Consider the following 22,856-nt stretch of genomic DNA (forward strand, 5'->3'; position numbering starts at 1 on the left):
TAACCATTTTTTTTTAATAAGAAAAAATCACTGTCCTCGATTCAGTTAGCTTCTTTTTGGTTACAATGGATATCCTATTTATAATTTTTTACTTGGATGAAACATAGTTTGAAGAACTTTCTTTTTTCAAATTTTCAATTTTCATAAGAGTCACAAATGGATCTTTTCACACATTTTTTTTGGATCCAGCTTAATAATGCTCGGTTATGTGTTTGTGTCTTATCAGGGAGCACCAGGTGCTACAGGATTGGTGGGTGCACAAGGTGTTAATGGCTCAGAAGTAAGTGATTGACACTTCCTTACTGAATTTGTACTGCAGTTTCATTGTTTAAAGGGATAGTCTACCCAAAAATGAAAACTCTGTTATCATTTTCTCACCCTCATGTTGTTCTAAACACATATGACATTCTACTATGGAACATAAAAGATATTTTGAAGAATGTTTGTAACCAAACCGTTTTGGTTCCCAGTGACTTCCATTGTTTTCCTTGCACATAAAATGTAAGACAATGGGAACCAGTGTTGGTTTTTCTTACCAACATTCTTCAAAATATTTTTCTTTGTTTAACAGAGGAAAGAATGTCAGGAGTGTTGGGAAACAACAAGAGGACGAATAAATAATCCAAATCTAGTACAAACTATCAAAGAAAGACAACATTGTCTGAGTATTCATCATGCAAGTATTGGAAGTTGATTGACACTTTTGCTGTTATACAGGGGGATATTGGACCTGCTGGCCATGTGGGGCGTAAAGGCCCTCAGGTATACAACATTGTTTTGTGTCATTTTTTTCATGAAGTCTGTTCTTAGAGAATACACAGAGGATGAAACCATGCAAAAGCTGTTCTGATCGTTAATTCTAGGGGCCTAGAGGGATCGAAGGAAATAGAGGCTCACCTGGTCATCCAGGATCACAGGTACATTTTTGTAGAAATGCATATATGCCTAAAAACACGTAAAAATGTGGGTCTTTTGTGACATTCAGTCAGAAGTAAGATTGTTGATGGATGCTTTTTCCACAGGGACTTCAAGGTCAGGCTGGTCCACAGGGTCTCAAAGGTGACATGGTAAGTTTTAAAACTTTTCCTGTGTACATGTAGAATATGTACAATTACATGTTTGTTTGTGAAATGGATGCCCTAGATGTTTTTGTTTGTGGACAGGGGTCCGAGGGTCCAACAGGTAATAGAGGACTACAAGGCATTGAAGGGCCCATGGTGAGTCTGTTTGTCAATATACTAAATGTAAGCTAGAGGAAAACATTTATATAATTACTTATAAACTCATACAACAGGCCTTCAGCAACCATTAGAAAACATTTGACTCATTGTATATGTTGTAACTGATTTACATACAAGAAATGCATATGTGGACTAAATAAAGTCACTATGACTTTAAAACTCCATTAAATTTCACCCAGCAATATTGCAAGTTGATGTTGTGTTCTGGCAGGCTAGAAACATGCTTTTACTACAGATGCCTTAAAGAAAAATGAAACAATGTTTTGGTAATACAATAATATAATTGGTTTCTTTTTAGTGATTTTATTTGATGTATTTAGTTATTTTTTGTCTGATGATAATTCAGAAAAATTTGTATGCTAAAGGATTTAGTTAGAAGATACCAATCAATCAATCAATCAATCAATCAATCAATCAATCAATCAATCAATCAATCAATCAATCAATCAATCAATCATTTAGGGTGCAACTGGAGATCCAGGTCCAAAATGCTTTCCAGGTGTCACAGTAAGATATCTGATTCAAATCTAACTGTTTTAGTAAATATTTGTAAATATATGTCCTTTATCATGTATTACCTCAATAATGAATGCCTCTAATTCAGGGCAATAGGGGACCAGATGGAGAGAAGGGTGACAGAGGACCCCAGGGGAAAGAGGTAATCACAAGCACACAATACATTCAACACAATACATAAAAAAATTCTAAATCTTTAAACGCATAATTGGAAGATTCAGTAAAATGCCTGTTTATGATTGTATTCTACTGTATGTTTTTAGGGACCAAAAGGAGCGGCAGGGATCATGGGTCCTCAGGGTGAGAGGGGCCAGCCAGGCCTCCATGGCTTACCTGGTGTCAAAGGTCAGCCAGGTGCTCCAGGTCTCCAGGTATATAGTTTCACAGAAGATTCTCTGTAGTATTCCTTACTTTCAAAAGATTTCTTGGCAAAAGATATTTGTTTAACTCTCACGCTTTTTATCCCCACAGGGTATAGATGGTGAAGTGGGTCCTCAGGGAACGCTTGGAAAAGAGGGTCAGAAGGTCAGAGTGCTTTATGACGTTCAGGTGGAGCAATCACCAAAATCTTTCTAATAGCTCACCCTTTTACAACAATCCACCTGTGATTGGTCCTCTTAAAACACAATGCTGCCCAAAGGCCCTTTCACGCAGTCCTGTTAATATACACACCTACTGTAAATCAGTAACATATCTTCCTTTCGGTTATTTTTTTTCACCCCTAGGGCAGTAGGGGTGAACCTGGCGATAATGGAAGAACAGGACTCAGAGGATCAAGAGTAAATTTACTATTTGTTTCATATTAAAGTCTGAACAATCCTGAGACCACCAGTGAAAATCTATCTAAAATCCATTTAATATTATTTTTATAAAAAAAGGGGTAGCACTTTTACAGTTTTACAGTCCTGTTCCTCATGTACATACTATGTACTTATTATAGTAATTACAATAACAATGTAATAACTAGGTACTAACCCTGAACCTACCCCTAAACCTAACCCTACCCCATGTAGTTACCTTGTATTACCAGAACTTTCTTAGATAAAAACACTGTAAGTACACTATAAGTACATGTTAGTACACGTACTGTAAAATAAAGTGCAACCAAAAAATGTATAGATTAAATTTCCAGTTCCAATTACTTAAATTTGATTTTTTTTTTATTGTGATCTCAGATTTATTCATATGTTTTGTTTCATGAATATTTTTTGAATAAACAGAATGTAAATAGGTGGTATTTACTATGTGTCAATTGATCCCCCATCAATGTTGTTTCTGTGTGCTCAGGGTCGAGCAGGCCAACATGGCCCATCTGGTGTACCTGGAATAGTGGTGGGGGAATTGAATTTGAGTAGATTGAGTCCAAATTTATTTAGTTCACGTTTTATTGATTTGATAATATATACTTTTATATTTTTGCAGGGTTTAAGAGGTCCAGTTGGTGATGAGGGACCAGAAGGAAAGCCTGGTACACAGGTTCCCATTTCATACATTTAATATCAAGTGTTATATATATATCTCAATCATAATGATTTATCATATATGAATCTTTGCTTTACCATTAGCAAAGTAAGACATTCAAATTCTGTTGAATTTATGTATCTGTCTTGCAGGGTGTTTCTGGTTCAGCTGGAAGCCCAGGGGATAAAGGACTTGATGTATGTTTCTCCTCAACAATAAAATTATTCTGTGTGATATATTAGTCAATTGAAATTGGACTTCTGCTATGATAAAAGCTTGTAAAGAGTGGTCAATAATGATAACAGATGGTTCTTTAAAAGAGCTATTACCAACATTAGACCTCAGAGGGAGGATAAACACTTTATACAGGCATGTCAAGGTCAGAAAGATCAAAGAGTATTCAACTTTACAAGGTCTTAAACATCCAGTTGGGTTGGTTCTTCTGTCATGCAGGAATGAGCTGTTTCAGCATGACAGCAAGAGTCTGAAATGTGTTTTATATGTCAGATATGGTGTTAGACTGGTAGACTGATTCATATATATATATATATATATATATATATATATATATATATATACACACACACACACACACACACACACACACACACACACACACACTCAATGGCCACTTAATTAGATACACCTTGCTAGTATCAGGTTAGACCCCCTTTTAACTTCTATAATGCTTTAATTCTTCGTTACATAGATTCAACAAGGTGTTGGAAACATTGCTCAGAGATTTTGCTCCATATTGATATAATATCACGCAGTTGCTGCAGATTTGTCGGCTGCACATTCATGATGCAAATCTCCCATTCCACCACTTCCCAAAGCTGCTCCATTGGATTGAGATCTGGTGACTGTGGGGGCCATTAGAGTAAAGTGAACTCATTGTCATGTTCGAGAAACCAGTCTGAGATGATTTGAGCTTTGTGACATAGTGCATTATCCTGCTGGAAGTAGTCACCAGAAGATGGGTACACTGTAGTCATAAAGGGATGGACATGGTCAGCAACAATACTCAGGTAGACTGTGGCGTTTAAACGATGCTCAATTGGTACTAAGGGGCCCGAAGTGTGCCAAGAATATATCCCCCACACCATTACACCACCACCATCAGCCTGAACCGTTGAGACATGGCGGGATGGATCCATGCTTTTATTTTCTTTACACCAAATTCTGACCCTATCATCTGAATTTTGCAGCAGAAATCGAGACTCGTCAGACCAGGCAATTTTTTTCCAATCTTTTATTGTCCAATTTTGATGTGCCTTAATTGAATAATAACCATGAAATTCAGAATGTCTTAGTATTTATTTTGTCTCTTTTTTGCTTTATTGATAGCAGCATATGAGCTGCATGACCAAGGTTGTGTAAAACCCGATGTGATCTATCATCATTTGAGAAGATCCAAATTGCATCTTTAATTTTAATTTAAAAGGAGTTAACAGGGTCATGTAACACATTTGATTAGTGGCTTAGAAACAGTTTACAATCCTTAAATATTTGTATTACTTTTACATCAAACGATGTTCATTGTGGACTTTTCCAGTCTTTCACACATTTTTTATGTCATATATCAAATATCTTCTGGGATCTTTGTCATCTAAAGGGCTTCAAAGGCATGATTGGAGAACCAGGAAAACAAGGCCACCCAGGCTCACAGGTGATCATAATAACAGGATAAACTGATTGCTAGGACTGTTAAAGATGAGTAGTAAAACCTCAAAAGTAAAATATTGTTCATGTTTTCCTTACCATCACAGAATTTATAATTCATAACTATATTTGAACCTGTTCACTAACATCTACTGAAAACACAACTGTTCACCACCAGCTCACAGTTTCTCTTCTCATTAGGGCCTATCTGGACGACCAGGCCAGGATGGCATCCAGGGCCCTCCTGGTGAGAAGGTAAGCCTTTCACAGCTTTGTATTGCTATCAGTACATTAATTATTCAAATAATACACCGTGTTCACATGTTTGTTGTCAGGGTTTTACTGGAAAACCAGGCATGGCAGGGGCTCAAGGGCCTGTAGGCATGTATGTAAGTGGCACTGTCCTGCATAAACGACTGACATGAAAATTCATGATCAGCTTGTAGCAGGGATTTTATATGCTGTTTTCTTGCTCTCAGGGTTATCCAGGAGCCACAGGCCTTCGTGGACAGCTAGGTCACATTGGGGAGAGGGTTAGAACTCGCAGGCTGTAAATATTTTATAATGAATTTTAATCTGAGCATTCTGGATGTAGCATCACATATATTTTGTGAATGTGCGTCTGCAGGGTGAACCTGGCATCAGGGGACCTCTGGGTCCACCAGGACAAAGAGGGCCACCTGTAAGTTGATTTGCATGCCATTAAGTATCATTAATGTGATGACATTTTGGTAATTTCTTCTCTAAAACAATTGTTACCTCGTTAAACTTGTAAGGGTTTATCAGGCACACCTGGTGAGAGGGGCCCACGTGGACCACCGGTGAAGTAACTTCTCCATTCATAGAGCCAAATAATTGAATCACACTATTTTTATATTCAGAGAGGTTATCAATAATGTTTTCAAAATATTTTAGGGTCACCAAGGGGAAACAGGACCATCTGGTTTGCAAGGACTGCCAGTATGTAGCCCTCAGTTTGAATCATACATTTTGATTTTTGAGAAGTAGCAAAAATTGCAGTAAGTTATTTTAAATTGTAATATTTAATAATATTTCTGTTTATATATCTACATGTATAATACACCATTTAGTGTGTGTATATTATATAATACGTATTATTAAATAGTATGTGCATTTTGTATTGTAAGGCACATAAAGTATATTAATTTCTTTATATTTGATATTAATTATAAAATAACGTAATGGCCTGATGCTGATAAATATTATGCTGTTGTACATTGTGTGTGTGTGTGTGTGTGTGTGTCAATTCAGGGGCCCTCTGGTCTGCCAGGGACTGAAGGTGTAGCTGGAACGTCAGGCCCCTTAGGGAGCCAGGGACCTCGGGGGCCACAGGGAAAACAGGGACCAATTGGATTGCCAGTGAGTGGGTACCCATAATTTTGATTATTTAATCTTTTTTTAGGATTGTTTTCAAAGACATTTAAAAGTAAGTTACAATCTGAGATTCTGATCAAATTCTGCTATTCTTTAGGGTTCACTGGGAACAAGTGGAATGGTTGGTCAAGCAGGAGAGAAGGGTGGGCAGGTATTGTAAGCACTTCAATTAACTAAATCAGGTTACGTAACACATGGGATTAAGCATCTGATTTATAATGCTCTTCATTAGGGTTTGCGAGGCCATTCAGGCGACCATGGATCTGTAGGATTGGATGGACCACAGGTCGGTTCATTTTAATATATGCAGAATTAACTACTATTAGATGGCTTCATGTTTGCTCAACTTCCTCTTTTCTTGGACATTTTACCAAAAATGAAAGCAACTTAATCTCTGGTTCAGTATGTTTTTAACAAAGTTGGGAATATTTGCATAGCAAAAGTGCTTGAGATTTTTGTTGAAGGGGTCATATGATGTTGCTAAAAAGAACATTATGTTGTGTATTTGGTGTAATGCAATGTGTTTATGCAGTTTAAGGTTCAAAAACACATTATTTTAACATAATGTACTTTATTGTTGCTCCTCTATGCCCCGCCTTTCTGAAACGTGTCAATTTTTACAAAGCTCATCAGTCTGAAAAGCGAGTTGTGCTCTGATTGGCCAGCAATCCATTGCGTTGTGATTGGCTGAATACCTCAGGCATTTGACGAAATGTTACGCCCCTTAACGTACGGTGATGGCATTTCCCAGCATGACAGGACAAAACCAATAAAACCCATTACAAACTAGACATTTGTTGCTTCCATTGGGGACATAATTACTGCTTATAATGACTTGTACTGTGTTTTACGCGTTGTGTTGCATATCGCACATCGTGCCGTGTAAACATAAAACCATGTCTGCATTTGTGATTGGAGAAATTACAAACAACAAGCGCTACTCTACACTGTTTAAAACTTGCATTTAAATCATCAGTGGCAAATTCTTTAAATATAAAAAATTCACTTACAGGCTGTGAGTCAGAAGCGCCAGACTGTCCTTGCAAAGTTGTAACTGCCTCACTTTATAGTACAGCCTTTGAGCACAGACCCATTGTAGGCTAGTCTGCAGGTTCAGGAAACGGTTCTCCATAAAATGCAGCAATAATGTGGTCTTCAACATGGTGGCGGTGGCAAAAACAATACAACAACGAGAATAAAAGTTACGCCTTCTTTCTTTGCGTGAACATTTGGGCGGTGTTATGCAAATCTTCCCACAACATTGCATAATTTGACACCTTAAAGCACTGGTCTCAAACTCAATTCCTGGAGGGCCACAGGTCTGTACAGTTTAGCTCCAACCCTAATCAAACACACTTGGTCCAGCTAATCAAACTCTTCAGGATTACTAGAAACTTCCAAGCAGGTGTGAGTTGGAGCTGGTTGGAGTTAACTCTGCAGAGCTGTTGCCCTCCAGGAATTGAGTTTGAAACCACTGCCTTAAAGTGTGATGCATTAGCTATCTGTAACAAAGTTTGTAAGCCGGGAAAGGAGGCGGGAACCTGCGAACAGTCAAATAAAACTTTAATGACAAACACAAAACATTGGCGACAGCCCCTCGCAGATGACTGCCGTGCACAAACAAAACCAAAACACAAAATAAAATCCAGGCCTGGTCCTCTCTCGTCCTTCACTGTCGTACTCCTCCCTTTATCCTTCTGGAGCTTCTCCGTGGGACTCGAGACCGGTGAGTGATGCAGTACACATTAACTCCACCGGTCACATTAACTCATTCTCATTAACTCCACCGGTCTCGCTCAATTCCCATGGCTCTCGGCCCCGCCCCTCTCGTCACACTACCCCTTCTTGTTTTAGTAAAATGATCTCTCTCTGCTGTAGGGCAATCCTGGTCCAGTTGGTTTTGAGGGTCCAATAGGGCAAAAAGGGGAACATGTAAGTGCTAAATATTGATAATGGTCCATATGCATCCAGCAAAACTAAGTCTGACAGCTTCCACTTCAGGCTTTTTCCAAGTGAAGTTATTTTACTTGGGTATTTGATTTAAGGGATCACCTGGACCCATTGGTAGGCCTGGTCCAAATGGAAATCTGGGAGAACAGGGGCCTCAGGGCTCTCGTGGAATGCAGGGCGCACCAGGACCACGTGGTAAAGAGGTCAATGACTTTGATTACATGAGGCTTCAAGTCCCGTTATGCTGCTACACTATGCTAAATTTGGGGTCATTAAGAGTTTCATTAAACAAATAATTTTATTTAACAAGGACTTTATTTAAAAGTGACAGTAAAAACATGTATAATGTTACAAAAGTTCAGAAAAATAAATATCATTTTTAAATATATTGAAACCGAAAACTGTTGTTTTAAAATTGCAATAATATTTCATAACAATATTGTTTTTATTATATTTTTGATCAAATGAATGCATCCCTGGTGAGCATAAGAGAGTTCTTTAAAAAATAAATTCTTACTGACCCCAAACAGTATATATCTTAAAAGTCCTTGTTCTTAATTATTCATAATTATGAGTATGATGTTTCATATACAGGGAGGTATTGGACCTCCAGGTGATATTGGAGAACCTGGGCCTAAAGGACAAAGGGTAAAATAATTTCAAAGTACTATTATTTTTAAGTAAAATTTTGTTAGATAAGTTGTAAAGGTGACCAGGTTCTACATAGAGTGAAGTAACTACGTTCTTATTCACTCAGGGTTACCCTGGACATCGGGGGTTCTCTGGACGCCAAGGCCCATCTGGATTTTTGGGGGACAGAGGAGATCGAGGAGTGAGGGGGAATAAAGGCTACATTGGTCTACAAGTTAGTGCTTCTTGCTGAACATAACTAGTTTCTATTGGGCATACTCTTTAGCTACCTTACTATTATTACACTGTTCATTTATAGTAGTTGTTTTTGAAGTGTATAGTGCTTTGAATAGTGATTGCCTCTTCACCAGGGTCAGAATGGATTGATGGGAAAGACTGGTCCATCTGGTTTAATGGGTCTGGAGGTATGATTTTTATATAAAGTGCACCTAAATCAACTTGCATTATTGAAGTTTTTATGGGGAACACACTTTCGGAGTTAGTTGGTTGAGTCTGTAAGTTGGCTTTCAATGCAGGGTTTGATGGGCCTTCGGGGACCACCAGGACAAAATGGTTCACCAGGCCCAAAGGTATCACTCCCTTTTCTTCCTCAAGTTCCTTTCATTAATGTTCTTTGTAATATATCAGGATACCTTATGCATTTCCTAATGTACCGAACCTGCTCTTTGTTTCAAAAGGGGGAAACTGGATCACCTGGGGTGCCTGGCTATCCAGGAGATCAAGGCAATCGGGTAAAATCAATGACTGTTTTCCATCATAAAAACAGTTTGGGTAAAATAACATTAGAATTATGAACTGGGAACAAGTCAGAGCCACATTCGTCTCACTGCCCTTTTTTTGCACACATATCGGCTGCTATATAAGATTACAGGAACTGAGGGGAACCTCTCAATGTCAAATTAAAGTAATTATTTTTTTGTTTCATCTGCAGGGAATAGTTGGGCAGAGAGGCTTGCAAGGGGTTATGGGGAAGGCAGGAACTCAGGTTAGTACGGCTAATTGTTTCAAGGTAAATCCCGGTTATAGTGCTGGATTTTCAGCGGACAAATAATACTGATATTGCAGGGAGCTGTGGGTCCCAGAGGCCCTGAGGGCTTATTGGGTCCAAAGGGTATGCCAGGACAACAGGGACCTAAAGGTGAACCAGGAAGACAAGGAAGTCCAGGGCAGATGGTGAGGCTCTAAAATAAAGAAGAACTTTTATAACGAGCGACTAAAGTCTTCTTGATGTCAGCGGATGATTGTCTCCTGTCTAGGGTCCACTGGGCCTCCATGGCACTAAAGGACCCTCAGCATTACCAGGAAAGGAGGTAGATTTTCAACACAAAAGTGTCCAAAACCGTTATTTACAGTAAATGTAGAAACTGTAATTTAGTCATTAATATGTTAAATATTGTTCAAAATTGAGAAATGTAGTATTTGTTTATTATTTTAATTGCTTTTTGCTGTTATTTTCAGGGACTTCCAGGGGAAATGGGAGCTCAGGGCCCTGTTGGCCCACCAGGGCCACAAGTCAGTATTTGTGTGAATTTTTTATTTATTATTTATTTATTATTTTTTTATATTTTATTTTTTTTTATCAGGGAAAAATCTGCAGTAAAGTGGTAATATTCTTTCACCGCCTGAAGACCAGAAATGATATATTATTTCTGTTTGAATGTTTTAGGGTGCAAATGGCAAATCTGGGCCTCAGGGAAGGGATGGACCGAAAGGTCAGAAGGTCAGAGTGGTCTAAATCTCATTATTCATCATATGTTAAGATTGAATTTGTAATCTGATATCATGACATTTATTCTTTACTTCTTTAGTTGCTGTGTTAATTTAAAAAAAAAATATTACCTCTAATCACTGAAACATTCAGTCTTACTGTACTGTATGTACATTTGTCACATTTTTCAGGGAAATTATGGTCTAGATGGACCTTCTGGAAAAACTGGGCATGTAGGGGAGAGGGTAAGTACAGTGTTAAGGTTTTTTAAGTGTTGTGAGGAAACATTTCTAGCATGAACAGATCAATTTAAATTATTCTTTCACTCTTAGGGGAAAAAAGGAAAAGCAGGTCAGAGGGGTCTCAGAGGACCTAGAGGAGAGAAGGTACTTAACCTGTAAAGGCATGATGTATGTCACAAATGACTGTATAAGATGTTTTAGCAACATCTGTATGATGTGTAACAGGGCCAACAAGGACCAATGGGAAATACTGGACCTCCTGGCAAACCAGGACAATATGTAAATAAATACATACTCTCACTCTTAGAATTTTATATTTAGGAATTCATGTAAGATGATGAGAATATTTATCAGTGGTCTACATTGTTGTCTACATGTGTTGTTTCAGGCTTTACCAGGCATCCGAGGCGAGAAAGGAGAGAGTGGAAAAAAGGGCTTTGAGGTTTGGGATTTAATGGAAATGTTATATTAAAACTGGAGGAATGACAAAGCTGAGAACATTGATGCTTACTCTTCTTTCTATCTTTAGGGAGAGAAGGGGGAACTTGGACCACATGGTCCTCCAGGGGGGGGTGGACTGAAGGTACCTTCATTCATCTTTATCAAATGCTAGAAGAGACTCAAAATACTCAAGGCACCTGTTAGTATTTTGTGTGCATATATACAGAAATTGTTAGATGATTGAAATGGCTGACTTCTATCTCTCGCTTTATTTCAGGGGGAACAGGGCCTACCTGGGGAAAAAGGGAGACAGGGGCTAAAGGGAGAGCAGGTGATCTATTTAGATATGCATGTAAATATACAATGAGACTATTGGCATGGAGAATGTAGAGTAATTTGTGCCTCTTTTAGGGGGATATTGGCCCAACAGGTCAAAGAGGGACCCCTGGTCTACCAGGGATGCCTGTAAGTTGTTGTTGTCTTTTTTTAAATATATGGAAAAGTAAATCAAAAATATATTATTCTCCAAATAACTGCTTTTTCCGCCTAGAATGAGCTACACAAGTGTTACCCAATACATTTTTATTTAATTTTAGAATATATACATCATACATCAAAAGCTATTTAATGTGTCCTTACTGAAAATATAAAATATGTATGAATTAAAAAGAAATATATTGACCACAAACTTTTAAACTTCAATGCATATTTAGGATAAATATTTGAAAATTAAATTACATAAAATTAATTTTGAATTATTAAATGACCAGATCCAAGAAAAAAAAAATCCACATTGTGGTCAGTAGCATTAAACACTTTTATACACACATGATACTCAAGTTAAATATTCACTTATGTCAATTTCCCCACTCAACAGGGCCTGTTTGGAGAAAAGGTTTGTGTCATAGGTTAAATACACATTGTTCCCTTATCTAGATTACTTTTACAGTTAACATTTGTTGATAATGAAATGTGATTTATTCAACTTCATCAGGGTTTAAAAGGATATCCAGGACTAACTGGTCCAGAAGGAAAGAGAGGACCTTCTGTGAGTTTGACAGTACTTATTTGCATTACCTGAGTGATATATGTAAAACATTACATTAATGCATGTGCTGTATTAACTGTCTCTCTGTTAATTTTAGGGTCCACCAGGCCTTCCAGGTCCACCGGGCTTCTCTCTGAACCTAACGCTGACTCAGCTAAAAGTAAGCAGCTGATAAGTGATTTAAGGTTTTTAAATGTTTTTGCTCAGAATCCATTCATAATATCAAATTGATAATTACTCTGATGTTAACTCAATTGTTGTGTGACAGCAGTTTTTGTTTTTCCACACAAATCAGTACCTCACAAATCTCTCTGACAAGTCAAACTATCCACTTGTTAAGACCCTGCTGGACTCCCTTCAGCAAGACCTGCGATCCTTCATCGATCCTCCAGATGGCTCTAAGGAGCATCCAGCCACCACCTGCTTGGAGCTGATGATCAGTCATCCCAACTTAACCAGTGGTCAGTCATTCTCATGAATGTTATTCTGGTCTGGAGGAATTATTCACTGATTTTTATTTAACTGTTCTTGTTTCAGGAATGTATTATATCGACCCAAATCAGGGCAGTCCTGCTGATGCTTTGCTGGTTTATTGTAACTTCAGTGCAGGTGGACAAACATGTTTGCCACCACTGCACCCACAGGTAAGTACATTTTTCCTCAGCATCTGATGGGTTTATATCGTGTGGAGGAAAAAATAATAATAATATACGTATGATAAAATAGCTTGAATACATACTGAATGAAACTTTCAGAACTCAAATCTCACTACTGTTCAAATTGAATGTTTTTGAAAGAAATCTCTGCTCAGCAAGGCTACATTTACTTGATCAAAAACATTTAGTAAAAACAGTAATAATGTGAACTATTATTATAATTCTAAATAAGTGTGGTCAATTTTACTATATACAAAAACTGAATTTATTTCTGTCAAGGCAAGGATGAATTTTTACCAGCCATTATCCCGATCTTCAGTATCACATGATCGTTCAGAAATCATTCTAATATGCGATTCGCCGTGTTGAAAACAGTTTTGCTGTTTAATATTTTTGTGGAAACTGTGATTCCTTTTTTCAGGATCTAATGATGAATAGAAAGTTCAAAAGGACCGTGTTTGTTTAAAATAATAAAACATGTTATAAATGCCAAGTGCTCTTATGAAACTCTAGATGGTGCAGGCTGATGGGTCGTTAACATAAACTGATGATATTCGCAGCGTTAAACTACTTGGCACAAGCTGATTGGTTCATGTTGCATATGTAGCCAGTGAGCTTACTGCTTAACATTTAAATGGCTGGTTAGCCAGCACTAGAACAGTTTCTCAAACACAATTCCTAGAGGGCCACAGCTCTGCAGTTTAGCTCCGTCCAGTTCCAAGTCGTACCTGCTTGGAATTTTCTAGTTATCCTGAAGCCCTTGATTAGCTGGATTTAGGTGTGTTTGATTAGGGTTGGAGCAATCTGTGCAAAGCTGTGTCCCTTCAGGAATTGAGTGGAAACCTCTGAAACCTTTACCTTCCCCAGCTCCACCTGTTTAAATCTGCTTCATTTAAATATGCTACTCACAGCACCGTATTGGTGTATGTATTGACAGTAGTAAGTAACTACTTGCTTGCAGAAGCAGCAATAATCTACAACAACAGCAGCAGCAGTGAAGCAGATCTATTCTGCCAAGACCAAATACATTAACATTGTCATATCCATTACCATGCTAAAATTTTCTGAGATTTGTCATTATAGAAATGTATTTATAAATGCATTTACTGTCACTTTTGAACAATTTATTGCATATGTGTTGTTTTAAAAATATTAATTTCTTAAAAAAATAAAATCTTACTGACCCCCTATTTCAAGCTTTTTGTTTAATTAATATTAGGCTGATAATGAGACCTCTCTGCTTCAGATCCCCGTGAAATCATGGCTCAAAGACACCATGCCAGACTCATTTACATGGTTGAGCACTATAGATGGCGGCTTTCAGGTATGTAGTTTCCTCAGAACCAGTAACCCAAATAACAAATATTCTCCTGCCATCATGTATTTATCCTTTGCGTAAACCATTGTGTCTAAAGTTTGATTACATGGAAACTGGTGTGGTACAAATGAGATTCCTACGACTAAACAGCAAGTTTGTGAAGCAGAACATCACATTTTCATGCCAACCAAACAGCCACCAGGCCTCCAATGAAAGAGACATCAAGTTTCTTGCAGATTCAAGAAGACAGAGCTTCTTGGGAACATTACTGGATTGTGAAGTAAGATGACTGTATCTAAATGAAAATGGATTGTATTGTTGTTCATTTAATTTTATTATGTCCCCTTTCTGTCTGTGTTTAGCCTGTAGGGTCCCCGTATATAGGCCCTCGGGAGTCTGTGTTCCAGTTTGAGACTGAAGACCTGGAGCTTTTACCAGTCAGAGATCTGGCTTTATTTGGCCACAGCGACACAACAGAACAGTTTCAGTTTACTGCAGGACACGTCTGCTTCAACTAAAACACAAACACTCATTGAGGACTACCCTTACCGAGTAGCTCTCTTCTGAGAAAGGCAGAGCCAAGAACAATTAGCAAAATCAAATCAGGACTTTCTTTCCTCTACTGTTCTCCATCTGCTGAGGGAATGGAGGTTCCTGATGATGAAGTTTTCACCTTCAGTTTACAGTTAAACTGATTTGTTGTCTAGTGGCAACAGCAATCAGATGCGCAGCTTCTCATGAGGAGATGTAATATATTGTTGTACACTGTTTACAATGCTTGTTTTCTGTTGATTATTTTTTGTAATGCCAGGATGTTACTTGTCTCACTTTAAGAACAATTCACCTCCACAAACCCTGATTTCCTCAACAACAACAAAAAAAAACCATTTAATTCATGTTTTGTTGCACCTTCTGACAAAGAGCAATGTGATATACATTACATGGACCAGAGGAGTATGAACACTTTAACACCACACTTGTATGTGCTTGATGAACATTTAATTTTAGGTTTGTCAACTCTATACTGCTGTAACAAGTTCTGTTCTTCTTGGAAGGCTTTTAAACATGGGTGGTCATGTGATGGATGTGGCACTCAAATCAACCATTATATAAACGATGTGCCGCAGATATATATCAGGCAATGCATGTGAAGTCTAATAACATGATTTAATTATTAAAAAGAATATTTTTGGTCAAACAGTTGCTCTTTCACCATTGTTTTTATGGTGGATCCAGTGGAATTTACGGTAACACTTTCTATGAAGCCTGTATTTATAATACATTATAAGGGTATTCTTAAGGCCTTATAGTGAATGCATAATGCATTATAAAAATAAATGTATAGTTTTTAAGAGTATGATTATTTATAAAACAATGAACATTTCATCCACTTTTACAATGGATTATATTTCTCATAGTTATAATGTATTATAAGTCTCATATCTTGCCATTTTTCCTATATGCTACTTATAGCGTTCAAAGACCACTTATTAGCAGTAATAATAATATTAATAAAATTATCTCAAACAGCCATTAGATCAGATATCACATTCAGATGAATGTGTAATATGACACATTTACTTTGTACTATTTTAATTGTAATATCAGTTTGATTATTTTGATGGTACCCTTTAGACAGCTGTAAATAAGTAACTCTGCAACTACATATAAACTAGCGATCATTAGAGTATTAGTATGTCTGCTACTGTAAATATACTGTATGCTAACACTTTATTTTGATGGTCAACCAACAGATAAACAGACTTTGCAAGTACGTCAGCTTATTCTATCATACTAGATTCTACCATTCTTGACCATATTAATACTCAAATGAGGGTTAGTTGGCATCTAGTTGCAAAGTTTCCTATAGTTGATTGATTAAGGGGACCATCAAAATAAAATGTGATCAAATAAAACAGCATTTTTTAGTTGGAGTATTAAGCTCACATCATTTAATTAACATTAGCTCCACAGGAAACACTCAAATAACACTCAACATCTAACCACTCACAAGCTGTAGTAAGATACTGTGCAGATCTTAAACAATGTCAAGATATGATACAGTCCATTATACTGTAAATGAAGTAGATTTAATATGGTGTTCATTGTGTGTTATAAATAATCATACTCTTAAACTTATAACCCCAAATATGTAAGCATTATGTATTATAATTTTTGTTATGATTATTCATGAGTTGATATAACATATAAGTTTTTTTTAAATAATGCATTATGCGTTCATTATAATGCCTTAAGAATACCCTTATAATGTATTATAAATACGGACTTCATAAAAAATGTTACCGAATTGACTACGTTAATTAACATAATGCCAATTTAGCTCATTGTAAAAGTAGCTCATTGCAATCTGTTTTAATAACAAACTGATTTCATTCCAAAGAGTGTGTTTTATTGTTGGGTATGTTGCAGCTGCCTTAAAACCAAAGAAACCCAAAATAAGTCCTAGAGGGTTTGTGTTCTGTCAGGTTCCTGTATTAATTTAAAATGCCTTTAGCATGAATTATAAGAACTGCAAGGAGTTAGTTATTTAGTATTTTTTTATTTTACAGAAGGGAAGTGAATATTAATATCTGGTGATTTGTTCACACATTTGCTTAATTAGACTGGTAATGTTAAAATCTAGGTGTCACTAATGTGACTTTGCCAAGGGAAAAAAAGAAGATAAAAACCCATATATATCAAAGGCAAAATATAAGATACATGAGATATTTATATACACTAGAGTTCAAAACTTAGGATCAGTAAGATTTTTGTAAATGATTTTGAAATCTCCTATACTCATCAAGGCAGCATTTATTTGATCAAAAATACATTACACTTTATTACAATGAAAACGTAGTTTAATATATTTAAAAAATGTTTTTTACTGTGATGCCAAAGCTGAATTTTATGTCTTTAGAAGAGATAATCTGAAATAATTTTAATATGCTGTTTTGGTGTTCAAGATTTTTTTTTTTTTTTTCATTATTATTATCATCATTGAGCTGCTCCGTCATTTTTGGGAAATAACCAGCATAATAAAATTTTAGGGGAATGCAATTATCATTATAAATTAGTAGGCTTGTGTGATGGTGAATAATAGATTGACCAAACATAGTTTATTGGTCCTTTTTCTGATTGGTTTTCAGTTTGTGGGCTGCCCGGCGCCCTCTGGAGGATAATTTGGAAAAGCCACAAGTTGCTGTACAACACGCCTGCTCTTCGTTTCCAGGAAATCACATGAAACCTCAGTTGAGAAAAGTGGTTGCAATATGCTCCATTTAGTCCTTCAGGACATTGAGACGCGTCGCATGGTGTTCATCGCCACAGTCGAAGAGTCGAATGGGATTTTTGTGAGTGATCGCTGGTGAGCTCTAGGCCCTTCAGTGATGCCTCGGACCGTCGTAAGATTCTGAGCCGATCAGAGCTCCGCTTCACACAACAGGACGCTCCACATAACTCCAGGAAGAGAGGTTTGACTCATTGACTTGTTGATGTCAGATGTCTGAGCTTAACCCTGTGTGTACATAAGCGTCGGAGTAACCAAGTGTGAGTTTTTATTTATTTATTTACTAAATCGAGAAACTGGTCAGTTTTTGTACTAAATAAAATATTAATAGTTGTAAGGGTTCTTTATGTCACATAAATAATTTACAGTTAAGTGTTTCAGTCAGTGAGAGAGCGTCGTCTCACAGTTGACACTTGGTCGATCGGTTTGGGAACCGAGAACCGGTTCTAGAAACAGTTCTGTGAATCAGTTTTTAAAATATACCGGAATCAGTATGTTTATGTATTATTCGTTTTCTCTGCCGCTGTGGTTCCAAACCGCACTAAAATACTCTGACTTTTTTAAAAATATAATTCGCGAGCTGAAATGGGAACGCATGCCTCTTGTGGGTCGGTTCTTTTGAATTAATCAAAACAGACGATGTAGTTGTGGAATAAAGTATTATTCAGTAAACGATTTAAATGTAACTCTTGTTTGTTTAGTATTTAATCGTGATGTATAACTTGGTTAGTTGGATTGGTTGGAATGTATCGTATGATGTCCATTATTAACAGCGTCTCACCAGTTTTAAATTTGAACTCTGAATTAAACTTTTAAATTGTATTTTATGTTTGTCAAAATACATCATAATTAAGTTATGCCATCGACGTCTTTAAACCGTTAACGTTAAAAACCTATCTGTGTTTTCAGTACTGTATGTGCCAGTCAGCTGCCCACGCAACTACTGTCAGGAATGACTGTGTCTTAACGAATAGTGAACTGCCTACCTAGACAGCACTATTGAATGTCATGGTCAACACAGAAACGTTGTACAGGTAGGCAGCGCTCAAGGTTTAAGACAACGTTTGTTTTCTCTCTCTGTACACAGAAACCTGGCCACTGAGTTTATGAACCGTTTGGAGAGAGACAGGGGATCATGCTGCCTCCATCAAGAAGGGATTTTGTATCTCTGACTGTCAGCGAAAGTGGCAGCTACACCAACAGCAAGCAGTGGCGCCGGCAGTCCTGCTGGAGGGTGAGTTTAATATTCAGCAATCATGCATTTATTAATATTATGGTTTGATTCAGTAGTTTCGAGGCCCATCTGTAGGGTAAAATGATTGTTTGGTTACAAAAATGTGATAATACAATCCTCTTGGCCCTGTCTCCAGAAATGGAAACAGCTGTCCAGATTGCAGCGCAGCCTGATCCTGTTTACACTGATGCTGTTGCTGGTTGGAGGAATCACTACATCTCCTACTCTCATAGGGCACTGGAGAGGTGAGATGCTATAAAAAAAAAAAAATAAGTATTGCAAATGAACTTCCAAATTGTCTTGTTGAAAAAAAAAAAAAAACATTAGTAATGCCCAATCTATGATATGGCACTTTTAAAGTTGTGATGTAATGGAAGAAGGAGGAGAGCTTTTCTTCCATATTATTATGCACATCCAAGTGAAACAGTTGTTGGTTAGATGCACGGGCGCAAAAATGGGGTGTGCAGTATATGCAGTGCATAGGGGTGCTACATAAGGGGGTTGGCATTTTGCAAAAATCATTCTGTGGAATTCTTCTTTAATGTTGTATTATGATCAAAAGCTTATTTGTTAAAAATAATGACAGGAAACATTTTTATTTAACTTTTAGCATATTAAATTAGTTCAAAATTCTATTTATTATCAAGTGAGTACATATTAGCAGCTCACCCTTTGAAATTACTTTCACAGACACAGTCACACGACCGAAATGAAAAGAGGAGGGAAAGGGAAATAAATCTGTGCATTAAAAAAAAAAAATATATATATATATATATATATATATATATATATATATATATATATAATTATTATTTTTTTTTTTTTTTTTTTTTTTTTTTTTTTTTTTCACTTTAAGTCATTGTCAATCAACAACGATGTTGCTTGAGGGGGCAGTGATTAACCATATCAGTTCATTTCCCATTTAAAAATAATCTTGCCTACCTTTTTAAGCAAATGTGCAGTTGTGCCCCTGGTTAGATGGAAGCACATCTGAATTGTGAGAATAAATGATTGGAGGAGTCACTGTAGAGAGCAGACTGTTGTTTCACCCGATGACATTTTCAATAAAAATAAATAAATAATAATAATTATACACCTATGGATGAGTCATTCCCAATCAGTTCAGTAACATATGTTTATAAAATAGACAGTGTCAATTTACATTTCATGCCAACTTTAACCTAATATCTCTATTAAGGGCTAATTATAGATTCTCTGTTTTCATGTTTCTCAGCTGGTGTTGTAGGGGAGAACGGGTACGATGGAAAACCGCCATTTGTTGTGAACCTGAAAAATGAGTACAGGCCCATTCTTCCTGAGCTGCCCTCTGAGGTTAGCATGACCCAGTTGTTTCTTGCTTTCTCTTTGGATGGCCTCTTTTTAAGAGTAACCTGATAACTCAAGGTTACAGGCTGCGCTTTGTGCTGCTATTTGAGGTTTGTGGCAGTAGCATATATAGCATAAATTCTTCTGAATAACAGAAAAAGGACTACCATAGACGTGGACCTCCTGTCTTGCAAAACCATTTGCAAATCAAAACGAATGTTTCGGGTCTGTTGGGAGTAGAGAATCATGGACTAGACCTGAAGAATGCAGATAAAGGAGGAAAGCCAGTCATAAGGTTTGATTTTCAACTATTAAAATACCTTATAAACACAACAGCATGTGCATTTTGTGCAATTATGAGCTTGACTTGTATACAGGATTTTTTTAATTATTTGGTTTGATGTTTATTATTTATTTCTCATGTGTGTAGTTGGCGTGGAGCTGTGATAAAAGAAGAACATGCATCTGATACTGACACCAAAGACACAGAAATCCAAGACGACCCAGCTTCAATAGCACTTGGTTTGTTATTTTTATCAGCTACATTTTATTCCTTTGATACTGAACAGGAAAAGAGACATTTGCTCAATCTATTAATACTTTCTAGATATAAACCCATTTTATGCAGCTGATCTGCCAAATGCATTTGTTTCTTTTTATGGATTGCACCGAAGCAGCTGTTTCCTGTTTCTGTTTCTTTCAGCTGAGAGCAGGCTGGAGGCTGTGAGAGAAGCTTTTAGACATGCCTGGAAGGGTTACAAGAACTTTGCTTGGGGTCACGATGAGCTAAAACCGATCTCTAAATCATATGGAGAGTGGTTTGGGCTTGGGCTGACCCTAATCGATGCTCTGGACACCATGTGGATCTTGGGTCTCAAAGAGGGTAATTTAGTTTGCTAGAGAAAATACATTACAGACTCCAACACAGATCAAGATTTTCTTGTTTTCCCAAGATCTTGTGGAGAGAAAAACAATCCAGTCCGAGTCACAAGGAATTCAATACCTTTTCATTGTACTCTTGCTAATTTATTTCATTTTAAGAAAAAGTATTTTATATAGATAGATGGATCCACGGTTTTTACCCTTTCCTGGTAAATAAACCAATGTCTGTGTCTTCGTAATAAGATGGGATTGAAAAAAGTATTTTAACATAGAAAAATGACAACCTTCACATTTGAATTATCTGCCATTTTTGATGTTTGCTGAGCTGTTTACTGTGTAATGTGGTTTACTTCATTTACATTAATCTTGTCGACAGAGTTTGCAGAGGCCAGGCAGTGGGTGGCCAAAGAGCTCTCCTTCGATAAGAATGTTGATGTTAATCTGTTTGAGAGCACCATTCGTATTCTGGGTGGCCTTCTGAGTACATACCATCTGACTGGAGACTCCTTGTTCCTGGAGAAAGCTGTAAGAAAGAAGCAGAACACATGCTGATGAAAGTGCTAAACCCCTTCAACCCCACTGAGCTCAAAGTTCTTCTTTTTCCTGTTACTATGTTCTTGTGAATTGATGTTATTTTTATCACATCAATCATTTTTCAGAAAGACATTGGCTCCAGACTGATGCCTGCCTTCAATACTGCCTCTAAAATCCCCTATTCGGATGTGAATATTGGGAAGGGGACGGCTCATTCTCCGCAGTGGACTTCAGACAGCACTGTAGCTGAGGTCACTAGCATTCAGCTGGAGTTCAGAGAGCTCAGCCGACTTACCGGAGACCCCAAATACAAGGTCAAGACAATGGACAGTCTTTCTCAGTTAAGACCCGAACACTCATTTAAGGAATTCTGCTCTCATAGGAACAGGTGGTTACGTTTCTTTTATTTCTTTCTGCAGCTGGCTGTAATGGAGGTGATGAAGCAGGTGCATAAACTGGATGGAAAGCAAGATGGGTTAGTGCCGATGTTTATCAATACCAACAGCGGGCTGTTCACCCATCAGGGCACGTACACGCTGGGTGCCAGGGCTGACAGCTACTATGAGTACCTGCTAAAGCAGTGGATCCAAGGAGGAAAGACTGAGAAAGAGTAAGTAGACTCTCTGTTTGAACTTCATAGTTTATTCCTTGTTGTATTGAGCAAATTCCAACATTTTAGCCGTGCTATGATGAAAGCCTGTAGGGTTAATACTTAGAGATATATATGTATATGTATATGTGTGTATATATATATATATGTGTATATGTATATGTGTGTGTATATATATATATATATATATATATATATATATATATATATATATGTGTATATATATATATGTATATATATGTATATGTGTATATATGTATATGTATATGTGTGTGTATATATATATATATATATATATGACATGACTGCCATTAATTTACTGGAGGGGCAGACTGGGAAAACAATTCAGACTGGAAAATCCAAACTCACACAAACAAATTCATGGACAAAACTATTTTTTTGTATGGACCTGACATAAAAAAAGGTTTAAATCTTTAATTTGGGGACATGCAAAATAATTAAAAGTTCTCTTCTGAACTGCACCTTCACTTCTATTTTTCTCTTCAGTCTCTTTATTTTGCCCTGTTATCCATCTCTCTCATGACTTTAATACTCAAGATTGAACAAAACTATACTTTACAATACAATACTCTACAATACAATATCTTTATAGAAAAATCCTAATACTGTACACGAGTCATGTTTTTCCCTTACAAAAAATTACCATGCTTTTATTAGCCTATATAAAAGTA

The 22,856-nt window shown here is 37.0% G+C and overlaps 2 protein-coding genes across 4 annotated transcripts in view; both read left to right on the forward strand.

Annotated features, from left to right (window-relative positions):
- The first annotated feature begins 2,480 nt into the window (after window positions 1-2,480).
- Window positions 2,481-16,537, forward strand: LOC132139715 (collagen alpha-1(III) chain-like). The gene is made up of 41 exons (XM_059548291.1): window positions 2,481-2,536; window positions 3,045-3,089; window positions 3,180-3,225; window positions 3,371-3,415; window positions 4,834-4,887; window positions 5,082-5,135; window positions 5,216-5,269; window positions 5,360-5,413; window positions 5,509-5,562; window positions 5,657-5,701; window positions 5,796-5,840; window positions 6,153-6,260; window positions 6,373-6,426; window positions 6,508-6,561; window positions 8,154-8,207; window positions 8,321-8,428; window positions 8,820-8,873; window positions 8,983-9,090; window positions 9,227-9,280; window positions 9,392-9,445; window positions 9,554-9,607; window positions 9,808-9,861; window positions 9,942-10,049; window positions 10,133-10,186; window positions 10,335-10,388; window positions 10,543-10,596; window positions 10,776-10,829; window positions 10,917-10,970; window positions 11,052-11,105; window positions 11,215-11,268; window positions 11,356-11,409; window positions 11,545-11,598; window positions 11,679-11,732; window positions 12,145-12,162; window positions 12,262-12,315; window positions 12,413-12,475; window positions 12,656-12,776; window positions 12,853-12,959; window positions 14,218-14,295; window positions 14,387-14,569; window positions 14,652-16,537. Exons 3-41 carry the CDS (start codon window positions 3,202-3,204, stop codon window positions 14,805-14,807), a joined length of 2,613 nt encoding a protein of 870 aa, XP_059404274.1. The 5' UTR covers window positions 2,481-2,536; window positions 3,045-3,089; window positions 3,180-3,201; the 3' UTR covers window positions 14,808-16,537.
- A 912-nt stretch (window positions 16,538-17,449) lies between these two features.
- LOC132139716 (endoplasmic reticulum mannosyl-oligosaccharide 1,2-alpha-mannosidase-like) overlaps window positions 17,450-22,856 on the forward strand; it is an 11,510-nt gene continuing 6,103 nt past the window's right edge. The window contains exons 1-10 of one of the 3 annotated variants that reach the window (XM_059548293.1): window positions 17,450-17,838; window positions 18,666-18,812; window positions 18,949-19,057; window positions 20,059-20,144; window positions 20,294-20,433; window positions 20,569-20,660; window positions 20,842-21,021; window positions 21,397-21,545; window positions 21,680-21,868; window positions 21,974-22,164. In XM_059548293.1, the coding sequence (XP_059404276.1) occupies window positions 18,714-18,812; window positions 18,949-19,057; window positions 20,059-20,144; window positions 20,294-20,433; window positions 20,569-20,660; window positions 20,842-21,021; window positions 21,397-21,545; window positions 21,680-21,868; window positions 21,974-22,164 (1,235 nt within the window). In that variant the 5' untranslated portion in view covers window positions 17,450-17,838; window positions 18,666-18,713. The remainder of the gene's footprint in view (window positions 17,839-18,665; window positions 18,813-18,948; window positions 19,058-20,058; window positions 20,145-20,293; window positions 20,434-20,568; window positions 20,661-20,841; window positions 21,022-21,396; window positions 21,546-21,679; window positions 21,869-21,973; window positions 22,165-22,856) is intronic. The other 2 variants (XM_059548294.1, XM_059548292.1) reach the window with 2 other exon arrangements.

This window comes from Carassius carassius, chromosome 4, assembly GCF_963082965.1.
Source record: "Carassius carassius chromosome 4, fCarCar2.1, whole genome shotgun sequence".
NCBI lineage: Eukaryota > Metazoa > Chordata > Actinopteri > Cypriniformes > Cyprinidae > Carassius > Carassius carassius.